At 43.4% G+C, this 21,039-nt stretch overlaps 1 protein-coding gene across 7 annotated transcripts in view; it reads right to left on the reverse strand.

Moving 5' to 3' along the window:
- Nucleotides 1-21,039, reverse strand: part of APBA2 (amyloid beta precursor protein binding family A member 2) — a 1,150,852-nt gene that overhangs the window by 191,929 nt on the left and 937,884 nt on the right. For all 7 annotated transcript variants that reach the window (XM_069222387.1, XM_069222383.1, XM_069222388.1 and 4 more), the window contains one exon: nt 3,103-3,222. In XM_069222387.1, coding sequence (XP_069078488.1) covers nt 3,103-3,222 — 120 coding nt within the window. The remainder of the gene's footprint in view (nt 1-3,102; nt 3,223-21,039) is intronic.

The following is a 21,039-nucleotide window of genomic DNA, read 5'->3' on the forward strand; positions in this document are numbered from 1 at the left end:
TCATCATATATCTTATATATTAGAATGTTCATTGGCTTACAAGAATGATACATTGCTAGGTCAACCCTATTGTGTCATAACTCACCACTGAATGTGTGTGGCCTTTCTGTCTAATACCGTAATAAAGACGGTGTTTTGGGATCTGTGCCAGCCTTTCTTAGGCTTTTAAACTGATCAGACTCTGATTTATATTTAAGATTTCCTTTGACTTTCTAACTGTGCAGACCCTATGGCAGCTTCAGAGACGTTTTGCATGTCACGGCCCAACAGCCATTCTACCCCCCTAAAGAAAAAGCACAAAGACTGTCGAGGCTGCCACTGATGTCTGGGGAGGTTTAAAAGACCCGATGGACATCAGATGTGCTCAGCCTCCACATAATGAGTTGGAAGCCCACTTTCCATGGGGTTTCCACCTCACATTGTCGGCCACCGTGTGATTATACGACATACAGTGGTGCAATGTCAGTGGGCAGGTCTGGAGGCTGTTAAGCCTGGAACAAGAGGTCAGCAGTGTGTCGTGGTCAATGGCTACCCTTGGCATCTGACTAAAAGCGTGGAGCTACTGTGTCCACAAACTATGGCTAATGCTCTCATATTTAAGAATGGGCACAATTTATACATCTCAAAATGGTGTCCTCGTTTTAATCAATCCATTATAAATAACACGTTTACTGTTGCAGTTTTTTAAACTGATTTGTCCTCCTAAAGAAATTGTTGCAATTGTCACTATGAAACGCTGCTTCTCACTTATGGTGCTCTGCTGCCATCTAGTGACCATTAAGCGATAACTTTTTAATATATAGCTTTGTTTAAATAGATTAGGGTTTGTTTGAATAAGGTAAGTAAAACTGGGCCCACATCGAGCGCTGTTAGAACGTACCCTGATAAAGAATGCACTGAAACAGGGCTTTTTATTTGCACAGTTAAATTGTATGAGGCCAATCGTCCAACCTCTTAGGGGTGCGGGACAGGTGAAACACTGTCGACTTGGCTTTATTAGATTAGTCCCCCAATGCCCTTCAAGGACGGATAACAGAAATCCAGGAGAACTGCGTATACAAATAAAAAAAAACATGTTGAAGAAAGAAAGCATAAAAGAAATGAAATCGTCTTGGTGAGTGGGCAAAAACCTAAGTGAATCATACGGTTATCATAGTTTCAATTTACAAAGTCTCTAGGTGTCAAACTCGCTAAGCGAGGTCAGTGATGAAGATTGTCACAGTTGCCAAGGTTGGATCGCTTTGATGGCATATATGAACGGAGGACGATTGAGTCTCTAGACATGTATGGAACTGAATTTCATAATTTGAAAAAACATTTTACTGTAGAGGCCAAGGAGGGGGCAGGAGTGAGAATAGGTCCTTCATTCAGCCAGTGACATTAAAAAAAGAGGCACGAGACCCAATGCAAGGAAAGCAAACGTCCTCCGTGCATCCTGGTTGGATCATAGGAGATAGCCATAATTGGTATGCAGATGGCCTTTGGGCCCTCGTGTCAATGCTCCTGCGGCATTATTGATAGGTATGCCACTGCCTGGAGCCCGTTCATGGAGAGGCCTGTGTAGTGCCCTGCTGGGCAGGTTCTAGTGTTTATACCAAGCACTCGGCTGAGGGCTGGTCTTACATACAGTGCTTGAAATGGAAAAATTAAAGTGCAGGTACTTTGTGCCAGAGTACCTGCTTGTTTCCGAGAAGTGCCTGGTACTCTCCAATTAAAAGTATTACGATTTTCTTGAGATATGCCGGTACTCTACTTCTCAAAATAAAAAAGTGCCGGTACTCAGTACCGGCCCATTTAAAGCACTGCTTACATATATACCCCAAACCCACCCAACACAGGCATCACCAGTCAGGTGACCCTGCCAATAAAAATGGCAGGGTACACGTACCCTTTGCCAGCTTGCAGAACCCTACCACTATGTCTGCGTCATATGTTTTATTAGCATGAGGGCCTAGGGCCCCCCACACTACAGCCTGTAGCAGGGAAGGGTCAGTGAGAGGGAGGAGGCTCTGGCTAAGCCTTGACTAAGAGACACTGCCTCCTACCCCCCAAAAAATACATTTGAGGCCGCTGCTGATGTCCTGGGGATTTTGAAAAACCTGTGATGGACATCAGATGTTATAAGCCTCCTCTCATTTGCTGAGAACCAATTGTGTGAACAGTTTCTAGCTTCATTTGTCTCCCACCGTGATAGTAAAACTTTACCAAGCGACTTTCTGAAGAAAGTCGATACCGTATGCCACACAGTGGCATTTGCGTGGTTTGGCTGGGCTGGAATGATGGTGTGGGGTTGAGAGACTATTTGATGCATTTACGCCTTCCAAATGGCCAGTGGTCCAAACAACAAGATGTGGCTGGTTGTTGGACTTACATCATTAGAACATTCGGCCAGAAGGAAACATCTTTCCTGGAACTGGAAACTTAAAAACATTTCCCAGGGCAAGATACTGGTACAGTGTTTGTGGAATTAGAAAGCGTAATTCCGAAAAGTTTTAATACTGACTTTAATTTGAATAATTTCTTAGCAGATCGATGTAAATGGTATTTAACTGTATCCTCAATTTTGCGATGAGTAGAAATGTAAGGACAATGAGTCACAAAAGCATTAATGATTACGAGTACTCCTTTAAGTACTTTTACATGCCTTCGTGAATCTGCCCCAAAATATCCAAGTCTCTTAGTAAAAGTACAGAGAGGCTACAGTCTGCGGTTGATGAAGCCACCTTCTGTTATTTAGTGATAAATAATCCAGTTGTAAAATCTTAATTGTTAAAATTCTGTGTAGGATTGAACCCCTTTAGGAACTTCAAAGTTTTTTTATTGCTATTTATGGAGTTGGTCGGTTTGATAAATTATTTTGAACAAAAAATGAGATTTGCACTAAATATTAACAAAAAATACATGCCACTGAGCTTTTTTATTTGTTTAACATATTTAAATACTCACTGTTTAGCATTTCAAAATGCAGTTCCTCATCCAGTGGTCACTTTCTAAATAGAATAGTTCAATGACATCAATGTATAATAATCTCTTACGTCACCTCTCAACAAAACGTATGAAAATATTCCAGTGTAAATATCGCACGCAAAAAAGTGTACTTACAATTCCATTCTGCACACTAAAGCCGAGTTGGTACTTGAGATCAGGACGTTTTATAAGAACCGTTGTGACAGGAGGACAACTTACGATGTTCAGTTTAACTTGCACCTGGTTCTTTAGACCCTGGAAAAGAGATATCACATTTTAAAATGTAATTGTGCATGATACGTTGCCTTGTAACTGATATATTAAAAATGAACAGTGCGTTTACACTTTAAAAAAAATATGTTGGATTTACCCAACTCAATGGTGGTCACAATTATACTTTTCTGGATGAAAGGCTGAGCTGGAAACAGCAGGACAAATTTGAGTGCCGGGGTTGGACCTCAGCCACTGAATTATGCTACTACTTTCCAGCTTGATCCTACATTGTACAGGAACAGCTGCATTTTTTTCACCTTTAAAGGGTGCAATTTCAACAGTTAAGGAAGGTGTTTTTTTGGGATTTTACGTCTAGCCAGAGAGAGGCTAAGCACAGCACAGATATCCTACATCTAAGTACTTTGTACAAAAATAAGTGCTGTTTCACAAGCGTTTTCTGGTGTGACTGGAGGGGGCAGGCCTAATCTGCAGCGCACCACCACTGCCAAGAACCCCTGATCACACCTCCTAGCTGCCTATGAGCAGCATGGACATCAACTGGGAGAGACAGTAATTGTCCAACGTCTATTTCATGGAAATAAAAGAAAGGTTGTCAATACAATAAAATGGTGAAGAATCACTTCATTGGTTGTCTTGTTATTTCTATACCCATTAGAAATAAAGCAAGCACCAATCTGGTAACCTGTTATGTTAAACTATGGCAGCTGCAGACTGAGACAGAGCATGACGTTACAAAAAGCGCTAGACCCCCTGAATTATCTGGCAGTGGTGGCCACAGGCACAAATTAACCATTGATACATTGGCAAGAAACGTAGAACAACCTGCTGCTCAGTGATTTCTGTTTTATTGGCCCACCCTATTGTAGCTTTCTGATTGGTGCATCCACCAAACTATGGTTCTTGTTTTCTGCTTTTGCCAAAATGACCTAAGAGGCAGACGTAATATATATGGAAAATGTCACTTACCCAGTGTACATCTGTTCGTGGCATGAGTCGCTGCAGATTCACATGCTTTGCACATCCCGCCATCTAGTGTTGGGCTCGGAGTGTTACAAGTTGTTTTTCTTCGAAGAAGTCTTTCGAGTCACGAGATCGAGGGACTCCTCCCCTTTCGGCTCCATTGCGCATGGGCGTCGACTCCATCTTAGATTGTTTTCCCCGAGGGTGAGGTAGGAGTTGTGTATTATAGTAATAGTGCCCACGCAATGGAGTAAACATGTCTGTACATAATGTAGTTTAAAATGATATATTTACTAATTTACAAATGTTCAAGATCAACTTCGAAACGGCTACAGGCTCCCGGGGAGGCGGGTGGGCGCATGTGAATCTGCAGCGACTCATGCCACGAACAGGTGTACACTGGGTAAGTGACATTTTCCATTCGATGGCACGTGTAGCTGCAGATACACATGCTTTGCATAGACTAGTAAGCAGTTATATCCCCAAAAGCGGTGGTTCAGCCTGTAGGAGTTGAAGTTGTTTGGAACAAAGTTCGTAGTACTGCTTGTTCTACTGTGGCTTGTTGTGCTGTTAACACATTTACACAGTAGTGCTTGGTAAACGTATGAGGCGTAGACCATGTGGCTGCCTTACATATTTCAGTCATTGGAATGTTTCCTAGAAAGGCCATGGTAGCACCTTTCTTTCTAGTTGAGTGTGCCCTCGGTGTAATAGGCAGTTCTCTTTTTGCTTTGAGATAACAGGTTTGAATGCATTTAACTATCCATCTAGCAATGCCTTGTTTGGAAATTGGATTTCCTGTATGAGGTTTTTGGAAAGCAACAAATAATTGTTTTGTTTTCCGAATTTGTTTTGTTCTGTCAATGTAGTACATTAACGCTCTTTTGAGGTCTAATGTATGTAGTGCTCTCTCAGCTACAGAATCTGGCTGTGGGAAGAACACTGGTAGTTCTACTGTTTGATTCAAGTGGAACAGGGATATGACTTTTGGTAAAAAAAATTGGATTTGTCCGTAGAACTACTTTATTCTTGTGTATTTGAATAAATGGTTCCTGTATGGTAAATGCTTGGATTTCACTGACTCTTCTTAGAGATGTGATGGCAATTAGAAATGCAACTTTCCATGTTAAATATTGCATTTCACATGAATGCATGGGTTCAAAAGGTAGTCCCATGAGTCGCGTTAAGACAATGTTGAGGTTCCATGAAGGAACTGGTGGTGTTCTTGGTGGTATAATTCTTTTTAGGCCTTCCATAAAGGCTTTTATGACTGGTATCCTAAACAGTGAAGTTGAGTGGGTAATTTGCAGGTATGCTGAAATTGCGGTAAGATGTATCTTAATGGATGAAAAAGCTAGTTTTGCTTTTTGCAAATGTAGTAAGTAGCTTACGATATCTTTAGCAGATGCGTGTAAGGGTTTAATTTGATTATTATGACAATAATAAACAAACCTTTTCCACTTATTTGCATAGCAATGTCTAGTGGTTGGTTTTCTAGCTTGTTTTATGACTTCCATACATTCCTGTGTAAGGTCTAAGTGTCCGAATTCTAAGATTTCAGGAGCCAGATTGCTAGATTCAGCGATGCTGGATTGGGGTGTCTGATCTGTTGATTGTGTTGAGTTAACAGATCTGGTCTGTTTGGTAGTTTGATATGAGGCACTACTGAGAGGTCTAGTAGTGTTGTGTACCAAGGTTGTCTTGCCCAAGTTGGTGCTATGAGTATGAGTTTGAGTTTGTTTTGACTCAACTTGTTTACTAGATATGGAAGGAGTGGGAGAGGGGGAAAAGCGTATGCAAATATCCCTGACCAACTCATCCATAACGCATTGCCCAGAGACTGATCTTGTGGGTACCTGGATGCGAAGTTTTGGCATTTTGCGTTTTCTTTTGTTGCAAACAGGTCTATTTGTGGTGTTCCCCAATTTTGGAAGTAAGTGTGTAGTACTTGGGGATGAATCTCCCATTCGTGGATCTGTTGGTGATCCCGAGAGAGATTGTCTGCTAATTGATTCTGAATCCCTGGAATGAACTCTGCTATTAGGCGAATGTGGTTGTGTATCGGCTAATGCCATATTTTCTGTGTCAGGAGACACAACTGTGCTGAGTGTGTTCCTCCCTGTTTGTTTAGGTAATACATTGTTGTCATGTTGTCTGTTTTGACAAGAATGTGTTTGTGGCTTATTATTGGTTGAAATGCTTTTAACGCTAGAAATACTGCCAATAGTTCTAGGTGATTTATGTGAAACTGTTCTTGCCGATAGTCCCATTGCCCCTGAATGCTGTGTTGATCGAGGTGTGCTCCCCACCCTATCATGGAGGCATCTGTAGTTATTCTGTATTGAGGCACTGGGTCTTGAAAAGGCCGCCCTTGATTTAAATTTATATTGTTCCACCATTGAAGCGAGGTGTATGTTTGGCGGTCTATCAACACTAGATCTAGAAGTTGACCCTGTGCCTGTGACCATTGTGATGCTAGGCACCGTTGTAAGGGCCGCATGTGCAATCTTGCATTTGGGACAATGGCTATGCATGAGGACATCATGCCTAGTAGTTTCATTACTATTTTGACTTGTATCTTTTGGTTTGGATATATGACCTGTATTACATTGTGAAATGCTTGTACTCTTTGTGGACTTGGCGTGGCAATCGCTCTTGTTTTGTCGATTGTTGCCCCTAAGTATTGCTGTTTTTGACACGGCTGAAGGTGTGACTTTGTGTAGTTGATTGAGAAACCTAGTTTGTGTAGGGTTTCTATGACGTACTTTGTGTGTTGTGAACACTGTTTTAGTGTGTTGGTTTTGATTAACCAATCGTCTAGGTATGGAAACACATGTATTTGCTGCCTTCTGATATGTGCAGCTACGACTGCCAGGCATTTTGTAAAGACTCTTGGCGCAGTAGTTATTCCGAATGGCAACACTTTGAATTGGTAGTGTACCCTTTGGAATACAAATCTTAAGTACTTTCTGTGTGAAGGATGTATTGGTATATGGAAATTTGCATCCTTGTGGTCTAGTGTTGCCATGTAGTCTTGTTGTTTGAGCAGTGGGATTACGTCTTGTAATGTCACCATGTGAAAGTGGTCTGATTTGATGTAGGTATTTAATGTTCTTAGATCTAATATAGGTCTTAGTGTTTTGTCCTTTTTGGGTATGAGAAAGTACAGAGAGTAAACTCCTGTTCCTTTCTGTTGGATTGGTACTAATTCTATTGCTCCTTTCTGTAGCAATGCCTGGACTTCTAGTCCTAGAAGATCTATATGTTGTTTTGACATATTGTGTGTTTTCGGTGGGACGTTTGGTGGGAAATTGAGAAATTCTATGCAATAACCATGCTGGATAATTGCCAGTACCCAAGTGTCTGTTGTTATCTCCTCCCAATGTTTGTAAAATTTGCTTAGTCTCCCCCCCAAAGGTGTTATGTGTTGGGGATGTGTGACTTGGAAGTCACTGATTCTTTTGAGGAGTTTTGGGGCTTTGGAACTTCCCTCTATTCTTTTGGAATTGTCCCCCTCTATATTGCCCCCGAAAACTTCCCCGCTGATATTGGCTTTGATAAGTGGGCCTTGCTTGTGAGGTTGTGGCTTCTGTAGGTTGACCTCGAAACCCTCCCCTAAATTGTGTCTTGCGAAATGTGCCTCTGCTCTGTGGGGAGTAGAGTGCGCCCATGGCTTTTGCTGTATCAGTGTCTTTTTTTAGTTTCTCAATAGCAGTGTCCACCTCCGGCCCAAACAACTGCTGTTCATTAAAGGGCATTTTCAGCACGGCTTGTTGTATATCCGGCTTGAATCCTGACGTACGCAACCATGCGTGTCTCCTTATCGTTATTGCAGTATTTACTGTCCTTGCAGCCGTATCTGCTGCATCCATTGCTGACCGTATCTGATTATTGGAGATACTTTGTCCTTCTTCCACCACTTGTTGTGCCCTTTTCTGGAACTCTTTGGGTAAGTGTTCTATGAAATGCTGCATTTCGTCCCAATGAGCTCTATCGTATCTTGCCAGAAGTGCTTGGGAGTTGGCAATGCGCCATTGGTTTGCTGCTTGTGCTGCAACCCTTTTCCCCGCAGCGTCGAATTTGTGACTCTCCTTGTCTGGAGGTGGTGCGTCTCCCGAGGTATGAGAGTTTGCTCTCTTGCGAGCTGCCCCGACAACCACAGAGTCTGGTGTTATTTGCTGCGTAATATAAACAGGGTCTGTTGGTGGTGGCTTGTACTTCTTCTCCACCCTTGGAGTTATGGCTCTGCCTTTTACAGGATCCTGAAATATTTGTTTGGAGTGTTTTAGCATTCCAGGGAGCATAGGTAAGCTTTGGTATTGGCTATGAGTGGAGGATAGTGTATTAAACAAAAAGTCATCCTCAATTGGTTCTGCATGCAAGGTGACGTTATGAAAAGCAGCTGCCCTTGAGACCACCTGGGTGTAGGATGTACTGTCTTCAGGTGGCGACGGCCTCGCAGGGTAACAGTCTGGGCTGTTATCTGATACCGGAGCATCATAAAGGTCCCATGTGTCGAGATCATCTTGACTCATTGCAGTATGAGTCGGGGATTGCATCAGTGGTGAAGTGGCTACCGGTGATGTGTGCATTGATGGTGATGGAGATGGTGGCGGAGTTGTTTGTCTTGCCACCTTTGCCTGTGGTTGCTTGTCCTTTTCTTGAAAGGCAAGTCTCCTTTTCATCTTAATTGGGGGAAGAGTGCTTATCTTCCCTGTGTCCTTTTGAATGTGGAGCCTCCTTTGAGTGTAGTCTGGCTCCATTGATTCAAATTCTTCTCCGAACTTATGTCCTTGCATTTGGGAGGACAATCCCTGTTCTTCTGTGTAGGAACCTGTTTTCGGTTCTGAGGCTGGATGTTTCGGAATCGAAACCTTTTCGGTCGCCTTTTTGGGCTCAGAGGAAACCTTCTTTACTTTCGGCGTCGTGGTGTCTCGGTGCCGACCCATTTCGGTGCCGACCCATTTCGGTGCCACTGTCTCGGGCCCGAGATTGCTGTGTGCCGGTATCTCGACCGGAGTCGGATGACTTCGACACAAGCATGCCCTTTTTCGGTGCCGATGATCGGTCACCTATTTTTCGGGTTAAGCCATGGCCTGTTGGCGGTGGCGTCCCCTGGGCTTTTGTGGTTTTCTCGTGAGTTTTATGTTTCGACGTCTTACTCACGGTTTTCGGCGTTTCTTCGGGATCAAGCTCGTCTGAGTCCGATTCCTGAATGGAGAAGGTTTCTTCTTCCTCCTCGAAACGCCCTTGTCCTGTCGGCGCCGACGCCATCTGCTGTCTTCTCGCTCTTCGGTCTCTTAATGTCTTCCTCGACCGAAACGCTCGACAGGCTTCACAAGTATCTTCCTTGTGCTCTGGAGACAGACACAAGTTACAGACCAGATGCTGATCTGTATACGGATACTTGTTGTGACATTTTGGGCAGAAGCGGAATGGGGTCCGTTCCATCAGCCTTGAAGAGACACGTGGCCGGGCCGACCAGGCCCCAACGGGGGATCGAAAAAAAAACCAAAGGGCCCCCGGAGCTCTTCAAAAGTCGGTGTCGATCTGTTGTAACTAACCCGATACCGAACGCAAACAATACCGACGATTTTTCTGAGATTCTAACTAACTTTCCGACCCGAAACACGGAGCGAAAAGGAACACGTCCGAACCCGATGGCGGAAAAAAAACAATCTAAGATGGAGTCGACGCCCATGCGCAATGGAGCCGAAAGGGGAGGAGTCCCTCGATCTCGTGACTCAAAAGACTTCTTCGAAGAAAAACAACTTGTAACACTCCAAGCCCAACACTAGATGGCGGGATGTGCAAAGCATGTGTATCTGCAGCTACACATGCCATCGAACATATATATATATATATATATATATATAAATCCAGGTTTATGAACCAGCAGTCATTTCCTGGTTAATTCATGTGCCTGGTCACATTCAGAGTTAGAGAACTATACAAGAACCATTGTCACATCTTGCGCTGCACTGTATCATACCCACAAACTCACTACCACTCTCCACCACTGCAGTTCAACCCCATCACTCCTCCATAAGCCACAAGCACTTAACTATCACCCCAGCACTGCACTACCACCCTGGTACCACTAGCCCCACGATATAGTACTGTGTAGCCAGCCATGCCACTACTCTACTATTACCACTATTGCACTAACATGCTACACCATAAGAAACCACTCCTCTACCACTCTTACACTCATCATGCAACTACTCCCATCACATTACAGCCCCTGTGATTCCCTTATCATCCTCGCCACCTATCACCTCTTTGGACCAGGTTACCACCTCGTAATACCATATTGTACCTGCCCATCACTACGCTAACCCACCTTGTTAACAGTCAAGACCACTACAGTACAATTACAGCGAATCATATGTCTGCTCCTATGATCATACTATCACACCAAAACATCCCTTCACCATTGCACTATATTTTCACACTCCACTGCCAACATCCTACACTACATTAATACCTTCAAGTGCACTATCTCCTCAAAACAATTTAATTTTAGACATCATGGGATCACCATCAAGAACTTACTACACACTCCCAGCATTGAACAATAACTGACAAGCATCACAATAGCATCAATTGCCACTTCATTACCACCCCTTCACTATACTGGCACACTTCCACCCCATCAACACCATACCATCCTAAAACAGAACACCCACAAACCAATATCAACCCCAGAAAATGGAGCTGTGGCTGTTGATCTATAGCGTGACTTGAGCATCAAGGAAATTGTTTGGTCAGGCTGTTAGACCTGGCATCCTTGGCATGGTTTCACCTGTTGTTTTGCCTCTGCTTCCTGTACTTTAGACTGTGTGCTGGACTTTGTTTTTGTTGGTTTTTGGTATTCTGGGCACTCTACCACTGCTGACCAGTGCTAAAGTGCAAGTGCTCCCTATATAAATTGTGAATATAATTCGTTATCCCTGATTGGCACATTTGATTTACTAGTAAGACCCTAGTACAGTGCACTAGAGGTGTTCTGGGCCTGTAAGTCAAATTCTACTAGTGGGCTTGCAGAACGAGGTTGTGCCATCCACATGAATAGCCCTGTAAAAATGTCTTAGATCTGCCAATGCAGTGTCTTTGTGTGCAGATGAGCAATGCCAATTCGACTTGGTAAGTGTACCCACTTGCCAGGCCCAAACCTTCCCTTTTACTACATGTAAGTCACCCCTACGGTAGGCCCTAGGTAACCCAATTGGCAAGGTGCAGTGTATTTAAAAAGTAAGACATGTACGGGTGTGTTTTACATGTCTTGATAGTGAAATACTGCCATATTTGTTTTTCACTATTGCAAGGCCTATCTCCCCCATCCGTTAAAATGGGGACTACCTTTACCTATATTTCAAGTGCAGTTTCCCATTGGGTGTAGATAGAGATGTGGCGTCTGGGGTCTCTGAGCTCACAATTTAAAAAATACATCTTTTGGTAAAGTTGGTTTTTAGATTGTCAGTTTGAAAATGGCACTTTTAGAAAGTGGGCATTTTCTTGCTTAACCATTCTGTGCCTCAGCCTGCCTGTGGAATCCATATCCGTGTCAGACTGATAGTTGAGCTGTTTGCGAATTCCCTCTTGACAGTGACACAAAGGGAGCTGAGGAGTGTCCTGCATATCTATATGAGTCTCCTGGGCTAGAGTGGGGAGGGAGGAGCTGACACTTACACCTGAAAGGGCTGTGCCTGTCCTCACTCAATGCAGTTCCCAACCCCCTGGAATGTGTCTTGGCCCAGGCCTGGGCAAGGCAGAATCTTGTGAACAACAGAGACTTTCCTTTGAAGTTTGCCTACTTCAAAGGCAGAAATGAGTATAAGTAGTGTACCCAAAACCCCAGACTTTTAGAATACTTCTGGATCAAGAGGAACCTCTGCCAAGGAGAAGAGCTGGAGGAGGAGTACTGCCCCTTTGCTGTGTGTTTTGCTGGGTTGGCCTGCATTTTCTGCTTCTGTCTTAAAGAGGACAAAGACTGGACTTTGATTTGTATCCTGCTTGTGAAGTTTCACCAAGGGCTTGCACTGAGCTTGTCCCCTGTTCTGAAGTCTCAGAGCCATCAAATATTTCGTCTGTCAGCACCTGGGCTCTCTTGCTGAGACCCCTATTCTGCCAAGTTGTGCCACATCCAGTCCCTGGGCCCTTGAAAGGAGAAGCTGGTGAACCCAAGGTGAAAGTCCACGCACCGGAGCCAAGCAGCAAACAAATCTATGCAGCGCCTGCACCACGGCTGAAAAATAGACGCATCACCTGTAAAATCAACCCATTGCCAGGTCAGCCCGGACTCATTACTGAAGTGCACCCAGATTTTCCATGCAGCCTCCCTAGGCATCAAAACCTGCAACATCACTGCACAAACCTGAGGCGGCTTGTCCAGAAATCGATGCATCTCTTCCCTGCGAGGAAAGACTCAACGCATCACTTGCCTGGTGGAGAAAGAATTGATGCACAGCCTCACTTGTGAGTAAGGAATCAACACATTGCTTGCTTTTCTGATGCACGCTTGCTCGTGCAACTTTATTTTTGATGCATACCCGGTACTTTGTGCTAAAACAACGCATCCATCGATTTCTATGGATTCAGACTCTTTTTACTTTTAACATTCATATCTTTGCTTGTGTATGTTGGATTTTTGTCCTTTTTGTCTTGTTTGATTTAGACAAATATTGGCTATTGTTCTAAACTGGTGTGGAGTCTTTTTGTGGTGTGTTCCCTCTGTTACTCTGTGTGTTGGTCCAAATATTTTACACATTGCCTCTGAGATAAGCCTGACTGCTTGTGCCAAGCTACCAATGGTGTGAGCAGGGGTTATCCTAGGTATGTATTTCCCTACCATGACTAGAGTGGGTGTCCCTGCTTGGACAGAGTGCAAACTGACTGCCAACCAGAGACCCCATTTCTAACATTGGTGATCAGCGGTGAGGATAGGACTTGTATTTGTACATACAGTGATTGGTGTACACTACTGTTTTTTTGCAGGCCATTACACAACCACATACTGTTTTTTCTCTTGGATTTTTTTTGCTTTTCTTTTTTGTCCTTTTTGGGATCTTTCCGCCTTTTTAAACTTTGCACCTTTATTGTACCTTGTCTACAAATATGAAAGTATGAGGAATGATCAGCAGTTGTCACAAAAGTGGTGTTTGAGCTGGAGAAATTGTAGGGTTACACAGTGACCCAGCTCAAACAATTTCGTAAGGAGTTCCAATTCCCAATCAAAAGCTCTACCAAAAGGATGAGCTGAAAAAGGTGCTTAGGGCCTGGTTGGCAGCAAAGGAGGCTGAGGGGCACCCAAAGTGCAAACTGACTGCAAACCAGAGAGCCCATTTCTAACATCAGCATTTTATGGAAAGTTGTTTTGATAAAGAATCTGTTAATTTATGTGTTTATGGAAACAAATAATGTACCATTTTCAGTAGTAATCTTAGCAAGCATACAATACCCTTACAGTCCAACAATCATCCACCACTTGAGTTTTGCTATGAGGCTTATGTACCACTCCTTTGTTTCTTTCTAAAGTTCATTCGTAGAAAAACTTCTTGCTTCCCTCACCTTGTTGTGCCTACCTTGAACAGGCGTAGAATTTGTGCTCAAATTCCTGCCTACAATTCTTTGTAAACTGTGATTTTAATCAGAATGCAAGGATTTTTGCATGGGAACACTCAAGCACCACCTATGGACAGATCCCTCTGTGGAAGAAAACAAACAAGGGTTGCACATTGCATTACTATTAGACCTGCCAGCCTTTGGATGGTCCTCCCCCAAACATTTTGTCTTACTCACCCTGCTTTTGCTGAATTTATTTTTGTAAGCCTAGGACTCTACACATTTTACCATTGTAAACCAGTGCTGAATTGCTTGTGCCCTCTCCTTTAAGCATAGCAGAATTGGCTCACACCCAATCAGCACATTTAATGTACTTGTAAGTCGAAAGCTAGGTAGTACTACTTGCACCCAGGGCCAGTAAATTAAATGCTACTAGAGGGCCTTCAGCACTGATTGCGCCACTCACTTAAGTAGCCCTTTAAGCATGTCTCAGGGCTGCCATGGCAAACCTGTGTATGTAGTTGTAAACTTCTAATTCAAACTGGCAAAACAAATGTTTTTTCCAGACCTAAACTTTCCTTTTTAATAGATTTATTTCAAAACAATACAAACATGTCCTAACCAGTCACTCGGGCAGGGTGCAGTGTATTTAAAAAGCTGGACATGTACTTTTAACTTTTGCATGTCTTGGTAGTGAAAACCTCTTACGTTTGTTTTCCACAAATGCAACGCCTTCCTCTCCCATAGGATAACATTGGTTTATCTTGTTACATGTAATACAGGATACATTTCAACTGGGAGCAGGTATGAATATTTGGTCTCTAAAGAATTAAAAATTGATTTTTAGGCACAATTCTGAAAATGTAACTTTTAGAAAGTTGGCATTTTCTTGTCCAACCTGTATCCTGGACCACATAACTAGGTGTAGCTGGCAGTTGTTCTTTGTGAATTACTCACAGACAGTGAGACAAAGGGAGAGTAGGTATTGGCAGGATGGGCCATCTCTGACCTTACTGACCTTATAGGGGTGTGGGGCTACCACACTTACACATCAGAAAGTCTTTGCCTCAGCACAATCACAAAGGGTTTCACATTAGTCTTTTATGCCACCAGACAGGCTGGGTACTGGACAGGGAGGTAGGAAATGACAGACACCTCTGTAGGGAGAGGACTATAGAAGCTTTCCACTTTAAAGTGGGCCACAGGTATAAAAAGTGAACCTTAGACCCAACTATTCAGTACATCTCTGGACCTGTGGAAGACTCTGAAGAAAGGCTGCTGTGCTTCTCTGCTGCAAAAGGACTGCTACTCTTCTGCCATGCTACCTGTGTGAGAAGGACTGGACCTGCATCTTGAACCTATGACCATCAGAGTGACTCCAAGGGGTAATTGCCAGGGCTCCTGTCAGAGCCTCAGTGTCCAAAAACGCTCCAACCACCCTGAACTCTGCACCAGGACTCTGCCAGCTTGTGTGTCTTGCTCCCAAGTGGTGCCACCCCAGTGCTGGACCATTGGATGTGGGCCTGCAGTTGCTTTTCCAGGCCAAGTGTGGTTCTAACAGAATACTCTCAGTGTGACCCTTCACCTCGTAGCGCCACATCAGAACTGCCACTGCTCAATGCATCCCTGACACAGGACCTCACAGCTCCTTGAAACTGCTGCGCAATACATCTTCAATGCAGGACCTCTCATTGCAGACACACAGCTCCCCAGAAATGCTGCTTTGCAGTGCATACTCAATGCAGAACCTCACATCACTGTTGTAAAACACATCCTTAATGTGGAATCTTGCAATGCTCCGCAACCAGGATTTAAGGTACGTTGCTCAGTAATTTACTTGGTCCCTCAGTCTGGCCCCCAACCACAGTCAGTCTGAAGTTATGACTTTGTCCCTGTCCAGGGTGACCAGATAACCATGGTTAGTGCTTTATGATTTTAAGTACCATGTTTACCTCAATCATTAAAACTGCATATCTCCAGTTCTCCTTATTGGGTTTTTGTCATTTTTGTGTCAAATATTACATTTGATTCTATTTTTCTAAATTGGTGTAGGATTTGTCTTGTGTTCTGTTTTCATTTTATTACTGTTTGAATTGGTGCATAAATATCTTACACATTTCTTCTAACTTAAGCCTGATTGTGTTTGTGCCAGGACAAGTACAAGTTAACTTGGGGTTTGTATTTCACCCTAACAAGAATTGTGGTTGCTGCTTGAGTAGGGTTTTACTCCCCTGAACCAGTAACCCAATTTCTTACAGGTACTGATGCAAAGCATTTGTAAATCTGGGCCTCAATGTTAAATACATTGTCCTCGACCTCCAAAACGAAAATTATGCTGTGTTAACAATATATTCTGTCTTATGTCTGAGCCACTTCTGTCTGAACCAGTAGTTCTGTTACAGTTAGCCTATTCAGGTCACCAATATACCCTAAGACTGCCAAAACTGAAAACAACAGCCATCCTTTTCCATGAACCTTAAAAGTGGACAATGTGTGCAAATATTCAATTCTTGGCACAGGTTTCCACTGGCTTTAACATCAGAGACCCTGTAAATCAATCAATAAAACAGGGCTTATAGAGAACAGCTAATCACCTGTGAGGCCATCCAGGCACTGAGAACATGGCTGCTAAAGGGTCCAGTTGAAAAGCCAGGTCTTGTTTATTGCTTCAGTGGATGCAGGGGGTGTGTTCGAGAGAATGGGAAGAGGAGTGCAGGTGTCTGGAGAGCTGGTGGAAGTTCAGGCGGAGGTTGTTGTATGTTGGTCCTTGATTTTGAAAGGCTTTGTTTGTGTGGGTCAGCATCTTAAATTGACATCTCTTCTGAATGGGGAGCCAGTGGAGCTTCTTGAGGTCTGGAGTGGTGTAGGTCAAGGATAAGTCTGGCCGCTGAAATCCGCTTGGTCTGTAGTTTCTTCAGGAGGTGCGTGGCGATTCCTACATGGAGTGTGTTTTCTTAGTCCAGCCTGCTGATGATTAGTGATTGAGTTACGGTGTGTCTGGTGCTGATGGGGAGACATTTGAAGATCTTACAGAGCATGCAAAGAGTGAGGAAGCAGGAGGAAGAAACTGTAGTGATCTGGTGAATTTGCTGTCCTGGATGATGTCAAGGTTCCAAGCGTGGTTTTTCAGAGTAGATGTTGGTCCTAGTTTAGTCGGCCACCAAGAGTGTTTCCACGGGGAGGTGTTCACAAAGATTCTGTGCTGAGTTTCTGCAGTTCTTATTCATTCAGTCAGTGATGCCAGTCATGCACCTGAGGAAGCTAGCCTTCGTGGTGGAGGTGTGTTCAGATAGTGAGAGGATCAGTTGGGTGTAGTCTGCATAGGATATGACATTCATTCCGTAATTCCTAACGAGGTTGACCAAGGGTGTCACCTAGATTTTCAACAGTGTAGGGCTGAGGGACAAACCTTGAGGGACACTGCGGATGATATTCTTGGGATCTAAGGTGAAAGGTGGTAGGCAGATTCTCTGGGTTCTTCCAGTGCATCTGCTTGGATTCTGCTGTGATGAAGCCTCTTGATTAGGGTGTGATGGGATATGGTGTTGAACACTGCTGAGATGTTGAGGAGGATCAAGGCCACCATTTCTCCCAGGACAAGGAGGGTTCTTATGTCATCAGTGGCAGCGATCATGGTGCTTACGGTGCTAAGGTTGGTGAAGAATCCAGATCGGGAGGGGTCCAAATGATTGTTGATCTCCAGGTGTTCTGTAAGTTGGCGGTTAATGGCCTTTTCGAGGACTTTGGCAAGAAAGGAGAGCCGAGAGATGGGATGGTAGTTTCTTAGTTTCCTCGAGTCGGCAGAAGGCTTCTTGAGAGGGTACTGACTTTTGTGTGTTTTCATACTTTGGGGAAGGTGGCCATGGCTTTGGATGAGTTGAAGATGGCACTAAGCTTGCTGCTGATTGGCTTGCTTCCGAGGTTGAAAATGTGGTGGGGACAGGAGTCCGTGTGTGCTCCTGAGTGGATGAAGTTACTATGGCTGTGGTGTTTTGCGTGGTGAGCTGGTCCCAGGTGGTGAGCAGGTGGTCGGAGATAGCATTGGGGCTTGCATCCATTGGAGTGAGGAGGCTGAGGGTGTCGGTGGCAGTGGGTTGGAGTTCAAAGTGTTTGTAGATGGTGGAGATCTTGTAATGGAAGATGTCTGCCAGGGTATTTCAGACTTTCTGAGAAGGGGTGATGCTATTTACAGTGGCTGAAGGGTTGGAGAACTCTCTGATGATGTTGAAGAGTTCTTTGCTGTGCTTGGAGCTTGCTTCGATGTAGTCAGCCAGAGCACTCCTCCTCATTTCTTTCAGTAGTTGGTGGTATTGGTTGAGGGATGACTTGAAAGTGTCTTGGTCTGTGGGCTCCATGGTGTTGCCCAGTATTTTGTCTAGACTGATACTGGCTTCAGATTTAGACCTCTGGGGTCTCTTGTCATCTTATTGTGGTTTCCAAACACAGAACATGGGAGTTAGTTACTGCTGGGCTCATGCTCACCATAAAATCAGGCATGGGGGGGAACTCGCAGAATTTCCCAGAGTTACATAAAAACTCTGCTAGATTCCGTGGAGTTCTGTGAGTGAGAAGAATTCTGGCACATCGCACTGCTTGTGCTGGTTTTTAGCGCTTGGAGCTTTTCACATGCTGTATATTTTGCACAAACCACACCCCACCATGTGGTGTGCCAAGGGGCACTACTTCTTTCTGCTGCTCTAGTTGATTTTATACTCAGGCTGCTGCTTTCTCAGTGCAAATGGTTGTGACCTGCTGCAACCGCTCATGATGAGAAATCTCACCAGAAGGCATTCTAGCACCCAAAAATCATGCTAGGAGATAAAAATTCTCATTTGCGCTTGCCACTCAACATTGGTGTGCCACACGTGAGAAAACAAAACTCTGCCATGTTGCTGTTCGCAGTTTTTTGCCGGGACTCCAGGCTCCAAACAGATTGCAGAGTGGGCAAAACTCTGAACTCTGCCAGCGGAGCTGGATTTTTTTTGCACCCCTATTTAAAACTCAAAAACAACTAAATGTTACCTTTTGATGTGTTCATGGCTATGTGCCTCCATAAACTGAACAAGAGAATATGTGCTCCAGTAATGCACTCGCTGAGGTGAGGGGGAAAGTGGCACTGTCACCTGAAAGAAATTCAAGCGTTCACAAAAGTGAATATGGAAAATTTCTGTAGGTGAAGATGAAGGATAAGTTGGTCCAAAATGCATTGGAGCAATTGCGATTGTTCTGTGAGTCCGAAAAAGATCATGATTGAGTCTATGTGTGACAACTATTAAGCCTGTATTTTGAGAACTACACACAATTGGAAAAATTATTAAAAATCTATTCATGAAAAACATCTGCTAAAATTGAAGTAAATGTGTTTGCTCTCTTGAAGCATTCACACAACTGTGCACCAAGGGACTTGACCCTTGCTTGATAGTAGAAGTAATATCCTTAGACTGAAGACATCGCATTGAGAGTTGTGTAAATGTCAGTTGGTGTTTGTAATTTCATAAATATGGCCGCTATGTTGGGGTGGATGTGTAAGTTTGTGCTAGGTAGCTAATTCTAAACGTATGGGAGTTCTATAGTCAAATCCCCTGTTGACCTTAAATGTGTGGTCCTGATATTGGTTTTCTACATTCTTGAGGATCACATTGTTGAAGAGCAGACTCCCATAAATATACAGAAGTGGGAGAAGCTAATGCATTAGAGACCATGGCGTATATTTATGATTATCTTGATACAACAATTCCACTTACGAGAGAGACAGTACTCTTCAATAACGGACTGCACATGGTCAGCAAGGGATTAGAAGCCCAAAATTAGAACACATATCCAAGTTGATAGAGGATGCGATAGTAGAACCCTCAGACATTTAGTACTGGCTACATGAGGCAAGCTCACACATCTACTGTAACATGCGACCTGAGACACACGATTACATACGGGAACTAACTGTATATTGCCATGAACCCTAAGCAGCAAATAACAACAAACATGATGGCTACTCCTCATAGTATACAAGGGCATATATTTGTAAGTGCAAAGCAGTAAAGGCTGCAGGCACATATCAGTACTCGAATAAATTTCACACAACAAAGAGGTATTTTCATCAGGAGGCACTAACCTTGGTTTTAAGCGTCAGAATCAAACCTTAGCCAATGACAAAGGAACCATCATTCTTGCCAATAGTTCCAAAGATACTTAGGTATAGAAAAGGCTATTTGACCTTACACAGGACAGATTGCACACCATCTATTCAAAATGCATATTCACTCAGTCTTCGCCACCAGTGACCTTTAAATAAAAACCCACATCAACATGAAAAATCAAGTCAGTGAGGTAAGGTACCATCTCTTATTCCTGTAGAGAGAAAAATCCTGCTTACCTCACTCAGAGTTCAGCTCAACCACCCAAGAAGTGTTACCTGCCAACTGGATGGGAAAAACACATTAATTGGTGGCCTCATGGATTTCCTTTCGGCTACAGTGAAAACACTTTGCATGCCACTGTCCATCTCCTTAAAGGACTAATGAAGTATGACCCAATTTCTACCATCTTGATGAACTTGCACGAGCAGCCCATTCATGTTTCCACTATCTTCTTCAGAATATGTTTAATCACATAATCAATGTAATCACCAACCCTGCCTTGCTTCCATTATACCTGACCTTCTCAGTTGTCCATCAAACAAAAATAAGTTACAACTATACCACAAAATCAGGAATTGTAAAAAGTAAAAAAAAAAAACAACTACTACACAACAAGCCTTCTGGAGCTGTCCACTAGCATAATGAGAAGTATCACTATCCACATTAGGCTTTACCCTTCCCTACTACATTTCAAAAGGAGCTCAAACTACATTCTTTAAAAGAGTAACTCATCTGCCACAATACAAAATGTTGCTACTATTCCGACTCCTTGCTCACAATTCTCTACTTTGTGTATTATTAAAAATAATTTAGTCACCTCAGTAGTTTGTGCAGCGTTGTCCCATTGCTAGGTTTGTGCTATATAAGTATGTGCCAGAACCAATCCAGCAAACACAGAGCATTACAACCTTCTAGGGTCATAGATTTGTAATATCTAATGGGAACCCAAGCATTGATATTTAGGTTTAACAAAATGATATCACAGTAGAAATCCAATGCAATGCAGGGCATTTTTGTATCATCAGTACCATATTCACTTGGAACATGTTCAAGACTGATTTGCATATGGCTGGGTCCAAACTGGGGTGGCATGGTGAGCAAAAGAACAATGGATTAAACCCAGATCTGTGACTGGGGGTGAGTGTTTGCATTGTTCAGCGCTCCGTCCATCATCCTT

The sequence above is a fragment of the Pleurodeles waltl genome, chromosome 3_1, assembly GCF_031143425.1.
Source record: "Pleurodeles waltl isolate 20211129_DDA chromosome 3_1, aPleWal1.hap1.20221129, whole genome shotgun sequence".
Classification (NCBI taxonomy): Eukaryota; Metazoa; Chordata; class Amphibia; order Caudata; family Salamandridae; genus Pleurodeles; species Pleurodeles waltl.